Source organism: Phyllostomus hastatus, unplaced genomic scaffold (genome assembly GCF_019186645.2).
Source record: "Phyllostomus hastatus isolate PE091 unplaced genomic scaffold, TTU_PhHast_1.1 phas_contig_80, whole genome shotgun sequence".
Taxonomy (NCBI): Eukaryota; Metazoa; Chordata; class Mammalia; order Chiroptera; family Phyllostomidae; genus Phyllostomus; species Phyllostomus hastatus.
In genome coordinates this window covers 7,836,330-7,860,428 of record NW_025333960.1, presented here as the reverse complement: position 1 = coordinate 7,860,428, position 24,099 = coordinate 7,836,330, and the positions used below count along the sequence as shown (strand labels likewise).

Below are 24,099 nucleotides of genomic sequence, written 5' to 3'. Positions count from 1 at the left end.
CTATACCTTTTTGTTCCTAATACTTTTTACCTTAATAATTCTATATTTCACAGAGATTCTTTTTATAATGGAACTTTTGACAATGATTTCTTAAGAGGCTCATTCTGGGAAACACACAGAAAGCTTTCTGTTTGCACTTGTAGGGGCTGTACATGTCCTAGGATTTTAAACATGAGAACGTGGTTAAAGAGTAATACAACTTGACTGAAACTGTGGTTTCCAATTGATCCTATATCTGCTAAGGTCATAAGGAAATCTAAGCAGAAAGAAGTATTTTTATGCCAGTTTCTAAGTTTAAACACTGAATTGCATCAAACTAGGACATAACAGGAAGATTTAGTTAAAAAGCCAGAGTGTAGCTCCTAGTCCCGTCATTAACAGTTTGATTCACACAAGATATTGTGACTTCTTCAGGACTCCGGTTCCTCATTTTTTAAGATGAAGGACCAAGGATCTGTGAATTTTAATATTTCAGCTGCAAAACTGGAGAATGTTAAGATAAATGGCTTCCTATCTTTAACTTTATATAATATATAAGTAGACCCTATGTAAAGAACAAAAATGATTTCTTTTTTCATTTTATACTTTTATTTTCAATTACATTTTGTATTTAATTTGTGTGAGTTTATGGTATATAGCATAGTGGTTAGAAGAAGTAGACTCTTATAAATGGTAATTGTTAAATGAGTCCTTACCCATAGCCAGCCAGGAAGCCCAGACTAGGGGGGCTGACTTTGTCATTGAAGACTACCAGCTCTAAGGCCTGGACTTCCTTATGGTATAGTCTATTTCCAGTCAGATTGAGAACCCACCACTCACTGTTAGATTTAATTGTATTATCTCTGTGCAAAATGATGGTGATATTCTTGAAATCATTTTCTGGAAGAAAAGAAAAATAAAATCAAGTTAGCACGAGAATTTTAGGATTTAATGAACATCAACAGTCTTCAGATGGCAAAACCTGATTCCTAGCCATAGCATATGATTCTAAGATGTACCTATGGATATTAACAATGTAAGTAGAAAAGAAAGAGTGGGCCCTAGGTATGTATGGGGTTTCTGTTTTTCACAAAAAAGGTCAGTCAATATTGCTACATGCTACAAATTATCTTGGCTGATAATTCCAAACAACTAATTGGGCATTTAAAACCCAAGTCATTGACTCTTGATTTAATTGACTGGTTCATTCATATTACCAACATTTATCAAGTGTCTTTTAAAAAAAAGAAGGTACTCTGTTAGGTGCTAAGGAGTTGAAAAGTTGCACACAGCACAGTTTCTTATCTCAATAGGAAAAGGCCATGTACACAAGGACAATTTATGGACATATGGTAACAGCCATAAGACCTGCATTGACAAAGTTCTGCTAGCTTGGAGAGATGTCTTTTGGTTGGAATAATCCATGAGGGGCTTCCCAGGGGAGGCCTCTCCTGAAGTGACTTTGGCTGAATAAGAACTTCAGGAGGTGGAAATGGAATGGGGAGAGGAGACCCTTTCAGGCAGGATTGATGACATGAATCTCTGCAAAGTTATGAAAACCCATAGTGAATGGTTAATGACTGTACAGGGTGAATGTAAAAGAATAAGTAAAAGGTAGGGTAAACAAAAAGCTTATAGTTACATTGAATGCAGATCCTAGGGTGGTCTTAAGAAGAGGCAGACCTTGCCAGTGATAATAGGGCCTCCACTGAGAATCATGGTGGTGGACTAAAGACACTGTGAAGGCAGGGACTGTATCTGCATTATTTCATGCTAAATTCCTAGATCATAGGGATCTAGGACAATGATTGACAATAAATATTTGTTGGATGGATGGATGGATGGGTGGAAGTATGGATGGATGGAAGGAGAGTGAAGAATGTAGAAGACTGGTAAAAATTACAGTCCTTAACCTGGAAGAATGTGAATTACTCAGAACACTAAAGAATAGGAAGAGTCTTGGTTCTGAAGTCTAGAGACAGTTCTGAGGGGGAACAGATAGGCCCACGTTTAGATACTACTTGTAAAACTTCAGCTGAGTATTTCACACCTGAGTTTCAGTTTCCTCCCTGGTAAACTGGTGATAACCATCAACTTCTGGTAAATATACCTTGTGGTAATGATTAGAGATAACTCAGTATAGCTAATCAGAAATGCAGTTAGATTGTGGGCAGGATCTGAGAATACCAAGGCCATGTAGTCAGGTCAGGAGAGCAAGACTTTGTAGGCTGGAACTCATATCACTGCCAGACAGACACATCAGTGTAGGGAGAGGGAAAGAACCCAGAAAAGAGGAGGGGGATAAGTGAAGGCAGGGAAGGGGTCTGGGGCATAGGGAGAGGCTGACCTTGGAAAGAAGCAAGGACACATCTTTCTTTGAGGCTGAAGGTAAGGAGGAAGTATGAAAAAACAAGACATTTTGCCAAGAAGCAGAAAGAGATTAAAGGAACTTTCCTGGCCAGTTTGGACCCATTCTGGAAGGCAGCAGCAGTGAAGAGCCCGCTGAAGAACAGGATTCTTTTGAGAAACAACTGCTTATTGAACAATCTGTACTCTCAGACTAAACATTCCTAGAACTGGTCTGAATTGAAAAGGAAATAACAAAGTTCTCAATGCATCTTGCAATTACCTTGCAAGATATACTAATTTATTGTTGAAGAAGAAAAGCCTGTAAGTGTGGGATCTGGCCAGCACTTGCCCTCCAGGCCCTCTATCCTGCCTCTATTTCTGGCAATTTCCATGGAGGAGTCTAACTGATTACTTACATCTCTATCTTTCTAGTTAAACATGAGCCCCACAGACCTGGTAACAGTGACTATGGCAAATGAATGAACTGAATACTTCATGTCCTCTACCTTGATGGTATGTGTACAGCTACTCTGGCTCAGGTAATTGATTGAGTCAAACAATGTTTGATTGTTAAAGGAATCCAAAAACATCAGTTCACTCTCATTATGGTTGTATGAGGAAAATATAGTCCCTTGAGCATTACTGTTGATATTTAATCAACCGTGGGCTGAATCAAATACATTTCCTGCTATCTTTTCATTGCTCCTATAGTGGCACCTCCATATTTAACACTGTATGGGACAGTTTTCTGCGCAGATACGGTTGCTAATAGAAGTAAATAGGCTGACTAAGCAGAAACATAAGTCACTAAATGTGAATTTGAGTCAGTTGGTTTCTATATCGATAAAAAAGAAAAAGAAAATGAAGACCATGGTTCCTGAGTGAGAGAATGATTCCTCTGGCTGGTGAAGCCTTCTGCTTCTTGCAAGCTGTGTCACACAGGGAAAGAAAACTGGAAAGTAGCTTGATAAAGGCTGAAAAATGCAAACTGTAGGAGTTGAATAAAAGAAAATTTAAAACACTTCTGAAATGATTCCTTCTTATTCTTACCAGATAAAAGTTGCTTTATAGGTTTGGAGTTAGAATCACTGGGTGCTTTCACATAATATGGGTAGATCCTTTCTATAGTCCTGTGCATTAAAAAAAAGGAGGAATTAAGTTTTAGTTGTTTTACCCTCATAAAATTGTTTGTTTGGTTGCTATTTTGACCTAATATCAAACAAATAATGGTAATAGTCTTCATATGTTTATTCAATGTGTAGTCATTATAATGTATGGCTTTCCATCAAAATCAGAATTTTCTGAAGCCAAAAAAATTCATCAGGTTCTATCCAAATACTCATGTAAATGCTGTTCACAAGCTAGTTAATGCTTCAAAATTGCTACTGAGATTTTCCCACATCTGTTACTGTTTCCAAAGCAAAGGGCTATATTTCTTGCTAGGAGCCTATCATTTGTATCAATAACATTGAGTGCTCTTCTAATTTTAATTTTAAAAATTTCAAAAGTATCTATAATCAAGTAGACTGCATTTGATCTAGTGATAAGAGTGAGGTATAAGAAGATAACTGGTGACCTGGACCTCACCCTACCTCTACAGGAAGAGCTGGGTGACCTTAGAAAGTTATTCCATCCTTCTAGGACTATTTGCAATTAGGAAGTGATGGGAAAGGGGTGGAGTTTGACGACCTTCAGGGCCCTTCAACTTTAGTGATTAACAAAGGATATTTCAGTTAGGAATATGTGTGAAGGCTGCATTATGGTGGTTTTTACATTCAACATGTAACAATGGGACCAGGGCTTACTGAAGGACAGAACTGGGAAATGAATAGCTGGTGGACATCTGGAATACTTCATTCAACAGTTTTTGACCAACTGCACTTTTTTTCTCTTGCTAGTTCTTATATTAGAATCTAAACATCACAGCTTGGATGTGTTTGAAATGGCAGGATAATATGTTAAAATGTAATATTTCTCTCAAATTTCTGTTTACCTTCTGCCTTCTCCTCACATCCCCCCAACCTCCACCTCCATCCCCATTCATTAGCTAAGCATTCAGTGAACCCACGGCAGGAGTAACAGTAGGAAAAGGGGCTTGAAGGGTCTTTTCCTGGCTTTTGGTGATTATGGTGATATAACAGCAAGACTTGCTGCTTGGAGACAGGAGCAATACTCCCTGGCTAGGTGGACAAAGAGTGAGAAGGGAGAGAACAGAGTTTCTTTTCCAGCACAATGAGGCCTCCAAATAGATATTCATTTGAGTTACCAAAGAATGATGAAAGTTGCATTTGTGGCATGTGATGAATTCATACCAGAGATTCTGTACCAGACACATACACCTATTAAAGCTATATTAATCAGAAAATCAACTTACACTGGTGTATTTGAACTTTCTATGTCGTTGCCTTCTATCATTTTAGCTATATTCTCTCGTGTAGTATTTTTAAGAGGAAAAGAAAGCTTATCTGTTGCTATTTCTGCTTTTGCACCCAGACTCATGTTTCTGTAAAGAAAAGAAATCAATTCAATGATTATTCAGAAGTCTGGAAGAGAAATTAAAAACTCACTTGACTCTTAATTTTATTAATTTTGCCAAGGTTTTATTAGGTCCACAGCTGTCAGCCCCCTGCCCTTTCTGTCCACCTCACCATTATGTCCAATTTCTTAAACAACCAAGTTGGTAAAACTTAGTGAGGTCACAAACACTTTTAAAACAGATGGCAGGTGAGGAGTCTCCCAACCAAAAGAGAAAATATCCTACTACTCTTATATGACTTTCCTGAACTCTCTATATCAATGCAATGAAGTTGGCCTTCATGGTGATCAATAGAATTCACATTTTAAAAGAAAGTTCCATTAGAAATTGATTTTTAATGTTGTTGTTGTTTTTTAGTAGCTCTTCAAGGACAGGCAAATAAGTTAATTTTTTTGGAATTACAGAATTCCATGTGAGGAACTTGGGACATTTAAAAGGAGGAAATAAGATTAGAGGAATTTTTTAAATTCTGAACTGCCCCCTTTGAAATATTTCTTTACTATTTCCCCATGAATGCACTTTAGATTCCAGAAGGCTCTCTTCTGTACCTATCACAATTCTTTTTTAAAATTTAATATTTCTTATATTTTTCCAGTACCATTTAGTCCTCTCATACCCATTCCACCCAGCAATCACCACATGGTTGTCCATGTCCATGAGTCTTTTTCTTTTTTGCTCAATCCTTCCACCCCCTTTTACCTGCCCTGATCCCACTAGCTGTCACAATTCTTTCTTAATTCCATCCAAGAAGCTGGAATTATGGAGCCCAATGAACCTAAAACTTGACTGACAAACTTGTATAGAGTCCTGAGTCACAGCAGTGATGGAGAAAACTAAACTAATCAGCTGGTATATTGTGTTGTGTGAGCTGCTTCACCTACATGTTGGGCTTTAGGATATGAGAACTTTTACTAAGACCTGCTCTGTCTACATAAGTGAGGTAGGAACTGCATGCTGGCCATTGGCTCAGGTTAGGTGAAGAGCAGTTTTCCTCAGCTCTCCCTTGCTGGGCCTGCCAAACTGCTCTCACATCTCACATTTGGAGAAAAGATCTGCTAGGGCTTGCCCATGTTGGAGATATGTAAGTGAGAAGTCAGGGTTCCAGAGGCAGCACATTCTTTATTATTAAGACCAAACTTCAACCTTTCAGGAGAATCTTAATGATATATGCAGACTCTGTTTCATTTTATGAATCATCACTCTCTTTTCCCTCTACTTAGCTCTTGTTCACAAAACTCATTGCTAGCCTCCCTTTAAAATGAAACTTAGTAGTAAAAAGGAAAAGTAAGAAGCCCTTAGTTTTGTCAGTGATTCCCAGGCAAATCATATTTAATAAAAAAAAATGTTAGCTGTGGCATTGAATGAATGTTCCCAAGATACAATGTGAACTAAGATCCACATTATTTTAATTTTTCTATCCTCTTACCTCCCCCAACCCTGAGTTTAATTAGGGAAAAAGGGAAATTATGCATGAAAAAACAGTAACTACCTCTGAATACTCCATGAAAAAACAACAGAGAAGCTACTATTGGGGTTCCTGAGTTCCTCTATTATTTTCTTCTTACTGGGAGGGCTGATGGTCCATAAAGAATTTGAGTTTCCTTCAAGTTCTGCTACTGTTATGTCTTCTTTTTCATAATTTTCCAGAAATTGCATAGCACCCTATATGCACAAAAATATACATTCATAATTAGATCACATACATGATGATGTATAAAAAAAGTCTTTACTCGTCCATTTAACTGACTGTATGAAGAGGATTTCTGCATATTAAAGGAAAATTTCTGTAATGGGTTATCTTGTTCTTCCATTGCACTGACTTAATTCCCCCACCCACAGGTACAGGCAGCTCCCAGCTACATCAGCAAACCACCTTGGTGATGCTGCCACATCAGTACAACTATGGAACCCTTCCAATTAAATAGTGAAGGAAACTCAGATGATTTAGTGTGTTTTTATCTTTGTACTAAGAAGAAAATTTATCAACCACTAGAAAATGTGCCTCTTAGGAGAAAATCAAACTTCATCCACCAGGACATCCTGGCCATGTCCTCCTAGCTCTTCATCCCTCAAGGCTGGTTTTGACAGTGTGCATTAAAATCAATAATTTGGTTACAAAAGAGAAAAGCCTTGGTTTGCCTAACCACTTTTTAAAAATTAAATGAAAAGTGTTATTTGTAAAACAAACTTTAATTATGAAAAATCATGTTATAATATTATTAACAGTTGGAATGTAGAGAAAAGAATAAACTAATTAGCCACAACTTTGCCACCAGAACATTATCACTGTTTTATGCAGTAGGGGATGTATATCTTATTTTTTATCATTGAAAAAATTCTAAATCCTTTTTCATTTATGTTTTATCTTGAGAAATTTTCATGCCATGTATAGTCCTTGTAATGATTATTTTTTATTACAAAAGAAGTTGCTTGGAAAATATTCAGACAACATAGCATGTAAAGAAATATAAAGTGCCTTGTAAAGAAATATAAAGAAGCCTTGTCTACTGCGACCACCCTAGGGAAGTCAGTGCTAATCAGATTCACTCCATACATATACCATGACTTATTTAATCAGTCCCTACTTGGTGACTCCTCAAGTTGCTTCCAGTTTTGACTAATACAGGGAGTGCTATCAGAAGTACTTACTGACAGTGCTTTTGCCAAATTTTGAACTTCTTTAGGACAGATTCCCAGAGTAGACCCATTAGTGAAAAGGGTCAATATTACCACAATTGAAAAAATTAAAATTTTTAAAAGGATCAATATCCATTGAGCTTACACTAAAATGTTCTGAAAGAAAATTAGCATTATTAACACTTATATCCAATAGTATAGCCATAATGTCTTAGATTATTGAAACAGTCAGTGGCTAGGAATGTGTTATATACAGCTGATAATCTCTGAAAAGCTACCCCACCCCATAGACCATGACAACCACTTGCTCACCTAGATGAAAGGTCTTCATATAGATCTATTATACACATTTACTTACAGTGTCCCTAGAGAAAGATTTTATAAATTTATCAAATGTTGGCTGGTCCATAATTTTCAGCTGGCTTTGCTGAGCACTCATTGTGAAAATAGGCTGTAAAACAAGATACACAGTATTGTCAATATTCTGAAGCTGTTCCCTGCATCCTGGGTTAAAGGAAAAATATTTGCATAGTATGTCACCCACTGAATATCCAGTGGCATCTAGCCTCAGAGATCTCTTTTTGAGGTGATTATTCTTGCACTCAAAACTATAACAGAACTCTTCTTTCACTGCCTTCTGTATCTTATTTTAAATGTCACATATTCACTGAGAAGTCAAAATTTAGGTAGAAAATATGGATTGGCAAAACCTAACGAAACATCCTGTAGGTGGTTATCAGGAGAGGAGTGTATTAGATAAGGTACCTGCAGGTGAATAAGACCTGGAGGACGTGCACAATGGTTACCTGGTAACCTCCCAGGGTAATTGTGACTGAGACATCCAAGGGCTGGTTGATCACCCCAGCGACAGATTTGATCAAAGACATGAAGAGCAGAGGAAACCAGACAATACAGATGAGCAGAACGATGATCATGCCTCCCATGCCATACTTCACCACTTTCTTCTTCTTCTGCCCCCGGGGCTGGGGGTATCTCTGCAATGGAAGAGTTTACACAAGGTTCAGGCCACTGTCCCCTGAAACGCAGGTGGGGAGGATGAGGGCTCTTCCCATGGGGTTGTGACTTGATTTAGCCCTGATTCTGCCCTGTTTGCTCTGAAGTGGAGAGGACAACCTTGTCCAAACCTGGGAACATAGTTAGGTAGTGATATGAAGCTGTAATGAGCTCCCTACATGTGCCCACCATGGTGCCATGGGGGACCAATGGGACCTGAGCAACTTACTCCTTAAAATTGCAGTGTGGGTTTTGCTAGTGATGAACCTGAGAACCAATGGATTGAATACTCTGCTGAATAAAGCCTCTGATTTTATCATGAGGGAAAAAAACATTTTACTTAAAATTTCTGAGTATTCAAAAGCTGTGCCTTTCAACTGACCCCTCCTTCTCCTTGGTGGGTGGAAAAACATTTTTCACATCATTCACCATACACATTATCAAAATAATGTTGTTCACATCATGCAATAAGATCTGTAGGATCAGCCAGCCCCCTCTTGGTGTTGTAACTCTGCAGGTGCCCATGCTTGCTTGGATGCTGTGCTGAGCTGGGCAAGGTAAGGGGGTGGTAGTAGGTATCTGTGTGTCACACAACAGACTTGCTCCTATACAAGAGCAGTGTGCTTGGTAGGGCTGAAATCACTTCCATTTGCTTTACTAAGAGCCCACTAAGCTCTGTCTTAGGGTCTATGTGCAAGCAGGGAGGAACCAGCTTTTCTGTCTGGTATTAAAACTGCTCCAGCTCTAATGTATATTCCTTGTTTAAATATTGCTTCCTAGTGACCTATTTTCCTTCCCAGGTGACCCCTGAAGTTAAGGCAGGCTACATACATAAGGCAGCAGGTGTGCCTCCTCCCCAACCTGGAGCTAAAACTTCCTTGGGATGTGCTCATTTCAGTAGGTTAAGGTAAGGGAAAATAATCCACATTTTACCTGTTAGGCACTGAGCTCTGGTTTACAAACTAAGAGAGAGGTCTGAAAGCCAGCAGAGGCCTCTCTGAGGACTTTAAAGAACACTGCTGAAGGACCTTATAAGCTGACATTCAGTGATTCCTGAATCTAGACTTGGGAACACAAGGACTCGAACTGGACTGGAGGGTGGGTCAGAGCCAGTATGGAAAGCATTGTTTACTCAGTGCAAAATATCGTGCTTCTAAGTGACTATGTACTGTGTGTGAAGTTGCATGAGGTTCAGATTAAGGACAGTATTTTAATATCTTTGCACTGGAATCCAATATTGGTCCTTAGAACTTTCTATTTTGAAAGAAAAACTAGAATATTTGAAAATTTAAAACATGCTTCATACACAGACACACAGATTTGCTTTTTTATTATTTTGTCAATGAGGCAAGTGTAGATAATGGTCCACTTAACCCACTCCAACACCACCGTGGTGTTACATAATGAAGAACTTTGTTAGTTAAAATAGGTTTATCTATTCTCTGTCAAGAAGAGTTTGAGTCTTTTCTGCGTGAAATGGGACCACATTGGTTCCTCTCCTGAAGGCCAGTGTCTTTCAGGATCACCTTAAAAGTTCCTGGAACCTCCCTTCCATTCTTCCCTACCCCCCACCCCACCCCACTTACCCCTCTGTGCATTTCCCAGGGCAGAACAGGGCCAAAACCTTTGGCCTCTCACTAATTATGAGGTTATTTTTCCCTTCCCTTTCTTTTTTTTTTTTTGAACTTTTTTTTTACATCTTTATTTAATAAAAATCATCTTTTTTTAATTTTAATCATTGTTCAAGTACAGTTTTCTCCCTTTTACTCCCATTCCAGCCCACCCACCCAACCCTCCCCACTTCCCTCCCATTACCACCCTCCCCCTAGCTTTTGACCATGTGTTTTTTAAATTTGTTCCTGTAAACCCTTCCCATTCTCCCCTGAAATTCCCTCTTCTCTCCCCTCTGGTCACTGTCAGTCTGTCTTCTATTTCAGTGTCTTTTGTTATATTTTGCTTGTTTCTTTGTTTTGTTGTTTAGATTCCTGTTAAAGGTGAGATCATATGGTATTTGTCTTTCACCACCTGGCTTGTTTCGCTTAGCATAATGCTTTCCAGCTCCATCCATGCTGTTGCAAAGGGTAGGAGCTCCTTCTTTCTTTCTTTCTGCTGCATAGAATTCCATTGTGTAAATGTACCATAGTTTTTTGATCCATTCATTTACTGATGGGCATCTAGGTTGCTTCCAGCACCTAGCTATTGTAAATTGTGTTGCTATGAACATTGGGGTGCAAAGGTTCTTTTGTATTGGTGTTTTAGTGTTCTTAGGATAGAGTCCCAGCAGTGGAATTGCAGGGTCAAAGGACAGGTCCATTTTTAGTTTTCTGAGGAAGTTCCATACTGCTTTCCATAGTGGTTGTACCAGTCTGCAGTCCCACCAACAGTGCACTAGGGTCCCCTTTTCTTCACAACCTCTTCAACACTTGTTGTTTGTTGCTTTGTTTATGATGGCCATTCTGACTGGTGTGAAGTGGTATCTCATTGTGGTTTTAATTTGCATCTCTCTGATAGCTAGCGATATTGAACATTGTTTGATGTGTCTTTGGATCTTCTGTATGTCCTCCTTGGAGAAGTGCCTGTTCAAGTCCTTTGCCCATTTTTTAATTGGGTTACTTGTCTTCTTAGAAAGGAGTCGTGTAAGTTCTTTATATATTTAGGAGATTAAACCCTTGTCTGAGGTATTTATTATTGGCAAATATGTTTTCCCATACAGTTGGTTCTCTTTTTATTTTGATACTGTTTTCTTTAGCTGTGCAAAAGCTTTTTATTTTGATGAGGTCCCATTTGTTTATTCTTTCCTTTATGTTCCCTTGCTCTAGGGGACAAGTCAGTAAAAGAGTTTCTGCTTGAAATATCTGAGATTTTCCTACTTATGTTCTCCTCTAGGACTTTAATGGTGTCACGTTGTATATTGAAGTCTTTTATCCACCCTGAATTTATTTTTGTATATGGTATAAGTTGGTGCTCGAGTTTCATTTTTTTGCACGTGGCTGTCCAGTTCTCCCAACACCATTTGTTGAAGAGGCTATTTTTACCCCATTTATGTTGCTGCTTCCTTTGTCAAATATTAATTGACCGTAGATACTTGGGTTTATTTCTGGGCTCTCTGTTCTGTTCCATTGGTCCATGTGCCTGTTTTTATGCCAGTACCAGGCTGTTTTGATGACAGTGGCCTTGTAGTATAGTTTAGTGTCAGGTATTGTGATCCCTCCTACTTTACTCTTCTTTCTCAAAATTGCAGCAGCTATTCATGGTCGTTTATGGTTCCATATAAATATTTGAAGTGTTTGTTCTATGTCTGTGAAGTAAGCCATTGGTACTTTAATAGGTATTGATTGAATGTGGAAATTGCTTTTGGTAGTATGGACATTTTGATGATATTAATTCTTCCAATCCGTGAACACGGTATATGTTTCCATTTGTTTGTGTCTTCCTTGATTTCTCTCCTCAGTGTTATGTAGTTTTCTGAATATAGGTCTTTTACCTCTTTGGTTAGGTTTATTCCTAGGTATTTTAGTTTTCTTTTTGCTATTTCAAATGGGATTTTTTTCTTGATTTCTGCTTCTGCTGTTTCATTGTTGGTGAACAGAAATGCCTTTGATTTCTGGATATTGACTTTGTATCCCGCTGTTTTTGCCAAATTCATTTATTAGGTCAAGCAGTTTTTTGGTGGAGTCTATAGGATTTTCTATGTACATTATCATGTCATCTGCAAACAGTGACAGTTTTGTTTCCTCCTTTCCGATTTGGATGCCTTTTATTTCTTTTTCTTGTCTGATCGCTGTGGATAAAACTTCCACTACTATATTGAATAGAAGTGGTGAAAGTGGACAGCCTTGTCTTGTTCCTGATCTTAGTGGAAAAGATTTTAATTTTTGCCCATTGAGTATGATGTTGGCTGTAGGTCTCTCATATATGGTCTTTATTATGTTGAGGAATGCTCCCTCTATTCCCACTTTGCTGAGTGTTTATATCATAAATGGGTGCTATACCTTATCAAATGCTTTTTCCACATCTATTGATATGATCATGTGGTTTTTGTCTTTGCTTTTGTTTACGTGATGTATTACATTTACTGATTTGCAAGTATTGTACCATCCTTGCATCCCTGGAATGAATCCCACTTGGTCATGGGGTATGATCTTTTTAATGTACTGTTGGTTGCGGTTTGCCAATATTTTCTTGAGGATTTTAGCGTCAATGTTCATCAGTGATATTGGCCTGAAGTTTTCTTTCTTTGTTAGGTCTTTATCTGGTTTTGGAATTAGGATGATGTTGGCCTCATACAAAGAGTTTGGGAGTCTTCCATCTTTTTGGATTTTTTGGAATAGTCTGTGAAGGACAGGGGTTAGTTCTTCCTTAAATGCTTTGTAAAATTCTCCTGTGAAACCATCTGGTCCAGGGCTTTTGTGTGTTTGGAGTTTTTTGATTACTGCTTCAATTTCTTTTGCTGTTACTGATTTATTCAGGGTTTCTGCTTCTTTTCCATTGAGTTTTGGAAGATTATATTTTTCTAGATATTTGTCTATTTCATCTAGGTTTTCATTTTTTTTGGCATACAGTTCTTCGTAGTAATTTCTTACAATCCTTTGTATTTCTGTGTTATCTGTTGTGATCTCTCCTCTTTCATTTCTGATTGTGTTTATTTGGGTCTTCTCTCTTTTTTTCTTGATGAGTCTGCTTAAAGGCTTGTCAATTTTGTTTATCTTTTCAAAGAACCAGCTCTTGGATTCATTGATCCTTAGAATTGTGCTTTTAGTCTCTATGTCATTTAATTCTGCTCTGATCTTGGTTATTTCTTTCCTTCTGCTTGCTCTGGGCTGTCTTTGTTGTTGTTCCTCGAATTCTTGTAGACGTAGGGTTAGGTTGTTTCTTTGGAATGTTTCTAACTATTTTAGGTGGGCCTGTATCGCTATGAACTTCCCTCTCAGGACTGCCTTGGCTGTGTCTGATCAGTTTTGGGTTGTTGTGAGTTGGTTTTCATTTGTTTCCAGAAACCTTTTGATTTCTTCCCTAATATCATTCTTGACCCATTCATTGTTTAATATTTAAATGCTATTTAATCTCCATGATTTTGAGTGTTTTGGGATTTTTTCCTTGGGGTTGGTTTCTAGCTTCAGTCCCTTGTGATCCGAGAAAATGCTTGGTATGATTTCAATTTTTTTTAAATTTTTGAGGCTTATTTTGTGTCCTATCATGTGGTCAATCTTTGAAAATGTTCCATGTACATTTGAAAAGAATGTGTATTTAGCTTCTTTGGGGTGGAGGGTTCAGTATATATCAGTAAAGCCCATTTCATCTAGGGTATTGTTCAATGCCACAATATCTTTGTTGATATTTTGTTTGGAAGATCTGTCCATTTTTGATAGTGGGGTGTTAAAATCCCCCACAATAATTGTGCTGCTGTCAATATCTTTCTTGAAGTCCTCTAAGATTTTCTTTATGTATTTGGGTGCTCCTAAGTTGGGTGCATATATATTTACAATATTTGTCTTCTTGGTGGATTCTTCCCTTGAGTGTTATGAAATGACTTTCTGGGTCTCTATGGTCCTTTTTTGGAAGTCTATTTTGTCAGATATGAGTATTGCTACCCCGACTTTTTTTTCCTGTCCATTTGCTTGGAAAATTTGTTTCCAGCCCTTCACTTTCAGCCTGTGCAGGTCTTTTATCCTGAGGTGGGTCTCTTGTATGCAGCATATGTGTGGGTCATGTTTTCTTATCCAATCAGCTATTCTATGTCTTTTGATTGGAGCATTTAATCCATTTACGTTTAATGTTATTTTTGATAGGTACTTATTCATTGCCTTTTATGTACGTGTGTTCCTCTCTCACTCTCTCTTTTCCTTTCTTTCCTTAAAGCAGTCCCTTTAGCATCTCTTGCAGAGCTGGTTTAGTGGAGGTATATTCTTTTAGACTTCTTTTGTCTGAGAAGCTTCTTATTTGGCCTTCTATCTTTATTGAGAGCCTTGCTGGGTAAAGTAGTCTTGGTTGCAGACCTCTGGTTCTCATTATTTGGAATATTTCTTGCCATTCTCTTTTGGCTTGGAGTGTTTCCATTGAGAAGTCAGCTATTAGCCTTATTGGGGCTCCCTTGTATGTTACTTCCTGTTTCTCCCTTGCTGCCTTTAAGATTCTCTCTTTGTCTTGAAATTTTGCCATTTTAATTATCATGTGTCTTGAGGTAGGTCTCTTGGGGTTCCTCTTGATTGGGACTCTCTGTGTTTCCTGGATTTGTGTGGCTTTTTCTCTCATCAAATTAGGGAAGTTTTCCTTCATTACTTTTTCAAATAGGTTTTGTATCCCTTGTTCTTCTTCTTCTCCTTCTGGTATCCCTATTATACGGATATTATTACGTTTCATATTGTCTTGTGTTTCTCTTAAAAAATATGGAATGCTTCACTAATTTGCGTGTCATCCTTGCACAGGGGCCATGCTAATCTTCTCTGTATCATTCCAATTTTAGTATATGTGCTGCCGAAGCAAGCACTTCCCTTCCCTTTCAAAGCAACTGCCACCTTCTTGTTCTGTGCTGCTCTATCACCCGTTTCCAGGTGAGTCGAGTCTCATTTACATTTCTTAGTTTGCAGTTCATGTCATGCTACATTGCCAAACAGCTTCTTAAAAGTGTTTGGGAGGTGGCTTCATGGAAATCACTGTGAAAAGTGACTTGGAATGAGAAGCCTGCATTGTGAGTGTGCTCATGCCAACATTTGGCCTGTAAGGAAATTGCTGTTTTTTCATAAAATTCATTCATAAAACCCCAGGAACACATTATGTTCAATACGGAATGATCCCCAAGAAAAGTTGCTTTTAAAAGAAGCTTACTCTTCTGCTTCATTATAGACAAGTGATCACATTGGTAATGCTTCAATCTCTTATGGAATGAAGTAGAAACTAGTGTGAGATTTGTTTAGCGTCCCTAGTACTCACTTCCCACATACCTAAATTTCTCAGGATGTTTTACCATGTGTGATTTAAATAGCCATAGACTTAGCATTAGATAGAAGCATATATTCAAGTAGAGGCAATAGATTAAAAAGAGGCTTTTCTTTCTTCTTTTTTAAATTGAACTTATTAGGGTGACATTGGCTAATAAAATTATATAAGTTTTAGGTATACAATTCTATAATACGTCATCTATATATTATATTTTGTGTTCACCACCCCAAGTAAAGTCTCTTTCCATCACCATTTATTTCCCTGTTATTCTCTTCTACCTCTTCCCTCCTCCCTTTCCCCTCTGGTAATCACCATATTGCTGTCTGTGTCTTTGAGGTTTTATTTCTGCTAATCCCTTCACCCTTTTTACTGAGTGCACCCCCAAGCTCCCTCCACTCTGACAGCTGTCAGTCTGTTCTCTGTATCTATGAGTCTGTTTCTATTTTGTTGGGTTTATTTTGTTCATTACATTCCACATATAAGTGAAATCATACAGTATTTAAATGTCTTTCTCTGACTGGCTGATTTCACTTAGCATAATAATCTCCAGGTCTATCCATACTGTCACAAAGGGTAATATTTTCTTCTTTTATATGACTGAATAGTATTCCATTGTGTAAATGTATCTCAGTTTTTCCCCCCTCTTATTTATTGATGGACACTTTGGCTGCTTCCATATCTTGGCTATTGTAAACGATGCTGCAATGAACATAAGGGTACATATATTCTTTTGAATTCTTGTTTTGGGTATTTTTCAGATACATTCCCAGAAATGAAATTGCTGTGTGAGGCTTTTATTTCTTAAAGATAAAATTAAAAGATTAAAAGGATGATTTCAACTCTTTTGAGGTGCAGAAATGTCTAGTGTTCTAGGTCAGCATGATCCTGTCCTTTATAAAAAGGGTGGCAATAGGTATGACTGTCTCACTACACTCTCAGAAGGGTTGTCACCTGTTGGCTCAAAAACAGTAAAAATCATATATAAGTTGATAAACAGGGCAGACACAGCTGTTCACATGAAAAGTAGCCCTGTACCTATGTGGGGAAGTTATGTGAGTTTTGATTCAGAAAAAAATATCCCTCTTAAGAGCCCCTCTCCTAGGGGACATATTGGTGAAAATATTGGTGTATGAAATATCTGAGATTTTCTTGCCTATGTTCTCCTCTAGGACTTTTATGGTGTTGTAACTTCTATTTATCTTTTATTTATCTTGAGTTTATTTTTGTGTATGCTGTAAGTTGGTGGTTGAGTTTCATTTTTTTGCATGTTCAGCTCTCCCAACACCATTTGTTGAAGAGGCTATTTTTACTCAATTTTATGCTTCTGCTCCCTTTGTGAAATATTAATTGGCTATAGAGACATGGGTTTATTTTTGGGCTCACTATTCTGTTCCATTGTTCTATATGCCTGTTCTTATGCCAGTACCAGACTGTTTTGATTACAGTGGCCTTGTAATATAGTTTGATGTCAGGTATTGTGATCCCTCCTACTTTGTTCTTCTTTCTCAAAATTGCTGCAGCTATTTGAGGTCATTTATGGTTCCATAGATATTTTCGAAATGTTTGTTCTATACCTGTGAAATATGTCATTGGTATTTTAATAAGGATTGCATTGAATCTATAAATTGCTTTGGGTAGTATGGACATTTTGATGATGTTAATTATTCCAATCCATGAACATGGTATATGCTTCCATTTGTTTATGTCTTCCTTGATTTCTTTCTCCTGTGTTGTATAGTTTTCTGAGTATAGGTCTTTTACCCCCTTAGGTAGGTTTATTTCTGGGTATTTTATTTTTCTTGTTGCTATATCAAATGGGATTTCCCCCTGATTTCTTATTCTGATATTTCATTGTTGGTGTACAAAACTGCCTTCAATTTCTGAATATTGATTTTGTATCCCACTGTTTTGCCAAATTCACTTATTAGGTTGAATAATTTTTTGGTGGAGTCTATAGGATTTTCTTTATACACTATCATGTCATCTGCAAACAATGAGGTTTGCTAGAAGAAGGGACATAAAGGAAAGAATAAACAAATGGGACTTCATCAAAATAAAAAGCTTCTGCATAGCTAAAGAAAACACCAGCAAAATGAAAGGGAACCAACCCTATGGGAAAACATGTTTGCCAATGATGCCTCGGACAGGGTTTGATCTCCAAAACACATAAAGAACTCACAAGACTCCACTCCAGGAAGATAAGCAACTTAATTAAAAAGTGGGTAAAGGACCTGAACAGACACTTCTCCAAGGAGGACATACAGAGGGCCCAAACACATATGAAAGGATGCTCAGCATCACTAGTCATCAGAGAGATGCAAATTAAAACCACAATGAGATTCACACCAGTCAGAATGGCCATCATTAACAAATCAACAAACAACCAGTGCTGGCGAGCTTGTGGAGTAAAGGGAACCTTAGTGCACTATTGGTGGGAATGCAAACTGGTGTAACCACTGTGGAAAACAGTATGGAATTTCTTTAGAAAACTAAAAATGGAACTGCCTTTTGACTTGGCAATTCCACTGCTGGGATTATACCCTAAGGATCCTGAAACACCAATCCAAAAGCACCTATGCACCTCAATGGTTCATAGCAGCACAATTTACAAAAGCCAAGTATTGGAAGCAACCTAAGTGCCCATCAGTGAATGGGTGGATCAAGAACTATGGTGCATTTACATGATGGAATATTACGCAGCAGAAAGTAAGAAGGAGCTCCTACCCTTCCTGACAACATGGGTAGATCTGGAGAGCATTATGCTAAGTGAAATAAGCCAGGTGGTAAAAGAGAAATATCATATGATCTCACCTATAAGCGGAACCTAATCAACCAAACAAAAAAGCAAGCAAAATATAATAAGCGACACTGAAATTAAGAACAAACTGACACTAACCAAAGGGGAGTTAGGAGGGTATAATAGTGGGGAAAAGTGGAAGGGTCATCAAGGAACATGTATAAAGGACACATGGACAAAGCCAAAAGGGGGTAGGATCAAGGGGGGGAGGTATGGATGGGTGGGTGGGGAGAGTGGTGGGGGGAAAATGGTGACAACTCTACTTAAAGAACAATAAAAAATAAAGTCAAGGAGACCATTACTATTTTTTTTTAAAAAAAGAGCCCCTCTTCTATTCACCTAGTGGAAGCCATCTCTCAGTTTCTGAGGTCCTTTACACAGGTTCCGGGACTTGGAATGCTATCTCTGTTACTCACAATAGATTAATTCATCTACTTTGTGGAAAACACAGGCTATTGAGCATGAGCATGCAGTTGTTCACTGACAGTCTCTCTTTCTCTGACTTTCTGTAGAATGGCCGTTCCTCTTTTTCACTCCCAGCTTATCCATCCATGCCTCTGAGGTTATTCTTTCTAGAACCTCATCTGGAGCTTCCCCTTTAGGCTCTGATGCTAAGAATTTGTACTTTTCTTTTTCCTACTGATCCTTTCCTTACCATCTGAGAAAGGTTCAGATCTTCTTCACTCTGCAATGACCCCCTTGACTTGCCTCTCTCTTGAACTGACTCTCTCCCTTGCCTTTCCCTTGCCTATGACAGTGACAAGAGTAATCCCAGACTAGACTGCCCAGTAGTCCCTCACTCAAACTGCAGATCCACAGAATTGTGAGCAGATAAAATGGTTGTTATTTTTAAACCACTAAGTTTTGAGGTAGTTTGTTATAAGCAATAGACAACTGATAAAAAAACCTATTGAAGAAATGGTTCCAGAAGCTAGACCTAGCTCTTCTTAGCACAGAAGTTTTGCAATGCAAATTTTCCTGTGTGACTGTGTGTTTGTGGGCACCTCTCAGTGACTGCCTTGTGAGGCAGCCCCCTGTGATTGTTGGATCTTTATGTTCTATTGAAATTTACTGAAACTTTTGCCTACTTTTCGTAATACTGCTTTCCTGGATCTTACAAATTAATTCACATTTTAAAATCTATATTCCAATATTTGAAAGTTTGTCTCCCCATTTTTTTTTTACTTCAGACTGAACAATTCTTGATTCCTCCTACTTTTCTTCATATGTCATGATTTCCAGACTGTTTGTCATCCTGATTCTACTTTTAATGTCCCTTTAGTAGATTGGCTCTCATATTCTGTCATTATATAACTCTTTTGCTCTTAAAAATCAGGAGAAACTAATATCATTTTAAGTATACTGCCAGCCCCATCTCTTTCACTCCCTACAAACACTGAAGCCACAGTAAAATGGCTCCCACAACTATAAAGCTGAAATTCTCAGGAGAAACTGATTGAAGAACAGAAATTACATGGACTAGAGGGGACTTTTCCAAAGAGGGTATCATGGAGATGAGCAAAAAAGACATTTCACATCACCTCAGCAAATGATATAGCACTTTAGTATCTTTATTGCTTTGATGCAACAGCCTCCTGTTTCATATGTTAAACTTGAAAAAACCAACAAATAATTGTAATTTTATCCATATTGAACCATAATATTTAACCCAGCAGAATGATCAAGTATTTGCACTTTAATTTCCCTTGCACAAAGCAGTTACATTGTATCTCATCAAAGAGGACATCAGGTGGTGACCCTGAGTCCAAGTCACCTGACCCCACTTTTCTCCACCATAGCACATTTCCTCCTGTTCCCAAATGAGCCATCTAAGAATGATTGAGTCACACAGCAATACATCATTTCTTCTTTTAAAAACAACTACAATATTCAGTTGCCAAAAGAAGAACACATACAGATGCTATTGCTAAGGCAGCAGTGTGTTCAAGATTCACAACTCCAGTGGGGTGAAAGTCAACAGGACATTTATAAGTCCTAGTAATTTTTACCCTGTCTCCATTTATTTGGTCACAAGACTTGCAGAAGTTCACATTAATCTTATGAGCAGCTGGTATCTAAGAGAAACAAATAGGGATAAGGCATTTTATTGGCTTACTTTTTCCGATTCCCGCCAACACTTCAGGATGAATATGTGAGCATAGATGTCCTCTACACAGATCCAGCTGGAGAGGCTCAAGGTTGTATCTGTCCACACCCAGTCCATCACAGCCCTTAGCTCAGTCAAAAATGGAACGAGGCGGAACCTGGCAGAAACCATGTCTTTTAGAGAGACAGTTCTGGGATTACCCCCCAAACCCAGCCAATCCTGAGAGGTCATGTAGTTCTTTATTATTTTAACTCTTCAATCTTAGAAAAAAATTCTCAAGGTGACCCTTATGGTAAAAATTCAACTTGGAATACAACTACTTTTCATTACAAGTCTAATAAATGGATTGGTATTTTCCATTCCTTTTCTTTTTTTGTTGATGGTCTTAATAAACTGGGATTCCTTCTTAAATGTTTAATGGTATCTTCTTCAATTTCTCTTTTTCCCCTCATTTTTAAATTGTTATTCAAGCACAGTTGTCTCAATTTTCCCCATACCACTCCTTACCACTCTAGCCATCCCCACTTCCTACCCTTGATCTTACCCCATGTGTTCCTCAAACCTTTCCTCCCTTTATCCCCCATTATCCCCTCCTACCTCTCATCTGGTAACTGCCAGAAAAACTGTTTGTTTTTAATTTCAATGTCTCTGGTTGTATTTTTCTTGCTTATTTGTTTTGTTGATTATGTTCCACTTATAGGTGAGATCATATGTTATTTGTTTTTAACTACCTGGCTTATTTCACTTAGCATAATGCTCTCCAGTTCCATCCATGCTGTGGCAAAAGATGGGAGGTCCTTCTTTCATTTTGCTGCGTGGTATTCCATTGTGTAAATGTACCATAGTTTTTTGATCCATTCATTTATTAGAAATTATACAAATCTTTCACTTCTTTGGTTAAATTTATTTCTCAGTATTTTATTGTTTTTGATATTGTAAATGAAAGAACTTTTATTTCTTCCTCAGATGTTTCTTTGTTAGTGTATAGAGATGCAATTGATTTCTGTATGAGGTCTATCCAGAAGGTATCCAGCCATGTAATATGAAAAATAAAGACATTTACTGAAGAAGATATAAGTTACAAGAAACATCATACTTAACACAATGATGTCTCAGTCCCCTTCAAAGTAGGCACCTTGGGACCACACATAGTTCTCCTAGTGGCCTTCAGCTGTCCTATCATATCTTCCTGAATCTCATTGATGATCTAAAATCTCCCTTTCAAAGGTGATTTTAATTTTGGGAAAAGCCAGAAGTCACAGGGCACCAAATATGGGCCATAAGGGGGCTGAGTCACTTGGGTGATTTGATGTTTCACCAAAAAACACTTCAGGAGTCATGATTCATAAGTGGGTGCATTATCATGATGAAGCTGCCAATCACCAGTTGCCCGTAGCCGTAGCCTTCTGAATCATCCAAATAGTTTCCGTGGAGGAATGTTGAAGCTTAATGCAAATTTGATGTAGACGCGTTTCTCTACTTTCTCAGTCATTTTGAATGAGAGAGACATACAGTGCACATGTTCACTAAATGGCGTCTACCGACCCTACTGACTAGTAGAGTGAAGTTGTCATTGTTCATGCATGCACATTCCAGTCCTTGGTTGCCAGTTTACATCAGTGTTGTGCAAACTGCAAACCATTCTCATTATATTAACAATGGCTGGACTTTTTCCACACAGACCTCATATGTTGATTTCATATTCTGCAACTATATTGAATTTGTTGATTAGTTCTAAAGTTTTTGGAATGAGTCTTTGGTATTTTTTATATATAAAACCTTATCTGCAAATAACCACAATTTAACTTTTAAAAATATACTTTATTGATTATGCTATTATAGTTGTTCCATTTTTTCTCCCTTTATTCCCCTCTACCCTGCACTCCCCCATCAGCATTCATCCCCCCTCTCCCCTTAGTTCATGTCCATGGATCATACATATAAGTCTTCTGGCTTCTCCATTTCCCATACTATTCTTAACCTCCCCCTGTCTATTTTGTACCTACCATTTATGATTCTTATTCCCTGTACCTTTTCCCCAATTCTTTCTCTCTTTCTCCCCACTGATAACCCTTCATGTGATCTCCATTTCTGTGATTATGTTACTGTTCTAGTTGTTTGCTTAGTTTGTTTTTGCTGTTTTAGGTTAGGTTGTTGATAGTTGTGAGTTTGTTGTCATTTTACTGTTCAAATTTTTTATCTTTTTCTTTTTCTTAGATAAGTCCCTTTAACATTTTATATAATAGGGCTTGGTAATGATTAACTCCTTTAACAAGACCTTATCCAGGAAGCACTTTATCTGCCCTTCCATTCTAAATGATAGCTTTGCTGAATAGAGTCATCCTGGATGTAGGACCTTGTCTTTGACTTCGAATACTTTTTTCCAGCCCCTTCTTGCCTGCAAATTTCTTTTGAGAAATCAGCTTAGTCTTATGGGAACCCCTTTGTAGGTAACTGTCATCTTTTCTCTTGCTGCTTTTAAGATTCTCTCCTTCTCTTTAACCTTGGGTAATGTAATTATGATGTGCCTTGGTGTGTGCTTCCTTGGGTCCAACATCTTTGGGACTCTCTGGGCTTCCTGGACTTCCTTGCAGTCTACTTCCTTCACCAGATTTGGAAATTTCTCCTTCATTATATTTTCAAATAAATTTTCAATTTCTTTCTCTTCCTCTTCCCCTTCTGGCACCCCTATGATTAAGATGTTGGAACACTGAGGTTGTCTCATAGGTTCCTAAGACTCTCCTCATTTTTTAAATCCTTGTTTCTTCATTCTGTTCTGGTTGAATGTTTATTTCTTCTTTCTGCTCCAAATCATTGATTTGAGTCCCAGTTCCCTTCCCTTCACTGTTGGTTCCCTGTGTATTTTGCTTTATTTCACTTTGCATAGCCTTCACATCTTCCTCTATTTTGTGACCATGCTCAACCATTTCTGTGAGCATCCTGGTTACCAGTGTTTTGAACTGTGCATCTGATAGGTTGGCTATTTCTTCATTGCTTAGTTTTATTTTTGGAGCTTTGATCTGTTCTTTCATTTGGGCCACATTTTTTTTTTGTCTCAGCATGCCTATTACTTTGTCAGGGGCAGAGCCTTGGGTATTTGCCAGGGTGGGGCCACCCAGATGGCTGCGTTGTGGAGCTGTATTTGGGAGAGGAGTCCTAGAGGGAACAATGTGGTTTGCTAAGCACTTGGCAGCTTGCAATACCTTCCCCCACTTCCTGCAAGCAAAGTGGGCCTTTCTGGTGCTGAGTCCCAGGTGTGTGGGCTTATGAATGTTCTAGGACCCTGTGGTCTCTCTAATGAACTCTCCTGTGAGGCTGGGAGTTTCTTCCACCACCACAACCCCCACAGGTTTTTATAACTAGAGGTTTTGAGGCTTTCTTTCCCTGTGGTGGATCCCTCATTTGAGTGTCTGTCTCACTCCCCAGTTGTTTTTCCCAGTTTATCTGCATGCAAACGTCGGACTGCCCAGTCCTCTAGTGGCTGCCTTGCCTTGTGTCTTCTCTGCCCTGGCTGCCCATCTCATCCCCTCCTACCATTCTAGATGAATGTTTCTTTTTTAACTCCTTGGTTGTTGGATTTCCATACAGTTTGGTTTTCTGGCAGTTGTGGTTAGTTTTTGTTTTTAAATTTGTTGTTGTTCTTCTTTTGGTTGTGTGAGGAGGCAAAGTGTACCTATTTACACCTCCATCTTGGCTGTAAGTTCCCCCAAATTTAACTCTTTAAAACATTTATTTGTTCAT

At 38.2% G+C, this 24,099-nt stretch overlaps 1 protein-coding gene and 1 non-coding gene across 2 annotated transcripts in view; both read right to left on the bottom strand.

The window, feature by feature from the left end:
* The window catches only part of PIEZO2 (piezo type mechanosensitive ion channel component 2), a 503,470-nt gene that overhangs the window by 1,708 nt on the left and 477,663 nt on the right, over positions 1–24,099 (bottom strand). The window contains exons 46-52 of the mRNA XM_045850410.1: positions 20,368–20,515; positions 8,308–8,496; positions 7,860–7,952; positions 6,354–6,526; positions 4,703–4,831; positions 3,379–3,458; positions 696–879 (exon numbers count right to left, since the gene is read on the bottom strand). Coding sequence (XP_045706366.1) covers positions 696–879; positions 3,379–3,458; positions 4,703–4,831; positions 6,354–6,526; positions 7,860–7,952; positions 8,308–8,496; positions 20,368–20,515 — 996 coding nt within the window. The remainder of the gene's footprint in view (positions 1–695; positions 880–3,378; positions 3,459–4,702; positions 4,832–6,353; positions 6,527–7,859; positions 7,953–8,307; positions 8,497–20,367; positions 20,516–24,099) is intronic.
* LOC123826503 lies at positions 14,896–15,002 on the bottom strand. The gene has a single exon (XR_006787068.1). It is a non-coding gene; the product is annotated as a U6 spliceosomal RNA (small nuclear RNA).